This window comes from Tupaia chinensis, unplaced genomic scaffold (genome assembly GCF_000334495.1).
Source record: "Tupaia chinensis unplaced genomic scaffold, TupChi_1.0 Scaffold000169_1, whole genome shotgun sequence".
NCBI lineage: Eukaryota > Metazoa > Chordata > Mammalia > Scandentia > Tupaiidae > Tupaia > Tupaia belangeri.
In genome coordinates, this window is record NW_006159644.1 from 7,194 (window position 1) to 8,436 (window position 1,243).

At 43.6% G+C, this 1,243-nt stretch overlaps 1 protein-coding gene across 1 annotated transcript in view; it reads right to left on the reverse strand.

The window, feature by feature from the left end:
• LOC102488911 (putative neuroblastoma breakpoint family member 5) overlaps positions 1-904 on the reverse strand; it is a 5,868-nt gene extending 4,964 nt beyond the window's left edge. Inside the window, exon 1 of the mRNA XM_006146208.1 lies at positions 700-904. Coding sequence (XP_006146270.1) covers positions 700-904 — 205 coding nt within the window. The remainder of the gene's footprint in view (positions 1-699) is intronic.
• Between the last annotated feature and the right edge of the window lie 339 nt (positions 905-1,243).

The window sequence follows — 1,243 nt, forward strand, 5'->3', positions numbered from 1 at the left end:
TTTTTTTTTTCTTTTGGAGAGGTTTTTGTTAGAGTATGTATGTGCTTGCTAGAAAGACAGAGAGTCAGAGAGATAGAAAGTGAGAAATAACTCCCCGGGTGGATAGCCATGCTGCAATCCATTCTCCTCACACTCCCTGTATGAGTTTAAGCAACCATGAGTTTAAGCCACCAGGTCTGGGACTCAAACCACTGTCGACTACATGGGAGCCCAGTGACATAGCCATTACGACAACTCCTGGTCCCCTGCAAACTTATCTTTACACTTCTTTAAAGCAAGCACTGTGGAATGTCATCCTGTGTTTTCCAGTCATTTTCCTAGGGGCTTCTGCAGAAGCTCAAATTGGATGAAGGGTCATTGGTGCCAGACATTTAGGTCAACAGTGCTGTTATGTTTCTGTATCTGTAGACTGACACAATGCAGAGAACATCCTAATAAAAATTTGTTATCCTGTTCCTGAGAAAAATAACAGGAATCAATAACTGGGGTTTCAGCTCTTGTCCCACCTACAACTCACTAGAATCTTGCAAGGCTTTCCATTCTCATCAAGCTAAGGGTAAAATTCCCTCTTCCTTCTTTCTAGGAGGATGACAGAATACAATTTATGTCTGTGAGGAAGGAGAATTAAGTCTATGGTTTCTCAGAAAGAAGACACATAATCATTTATCGCACTGGTGATGGTGAACCTAGAGAACTTACTGGATTTCTGCAGCTGGATGGCCAGGGAGGAGGCAGTAGCCTCCAATGCAGGAAATTTCTCTTTGGGATCTTGGTACTGCTGTTCACTCACTGCTGGTTGGGAATGCGACTGCTGATCAACCTCTTGGGAACGCGACTGCTGATCAACCTCTAAGATGTTCCTTTCTGCCTTGGACTCAGACAGAGGGCTGAGGGATACAGCCATGGTGATGCCTGCGGTCCCAGGCAAAAACCTCTGGATGGTGGCAGAGACAGGGGAGAAGAAACCCAAACACATGATGAGTTAGAAACAAGAGGGGGAACCAGAATGTGGTGTGGTGGTTAAGGCATTGGACACTCCCACACGGCTGACCACAGCTCAAGTCCTGGACCTGGCGGCTTGCTTTCTCACTTACTCTCTCTCTCTGTCTCTCTCTGGTCCAATTAAAATAAATGAATGAATAAAATTAAATAAAATAATTAAAACAAAACAAAACAAAAAAACAAGGGGAATCAAATAGGTTTCATCAGGAAACCATGGGTATAAATGTTAACTTACAGTTTG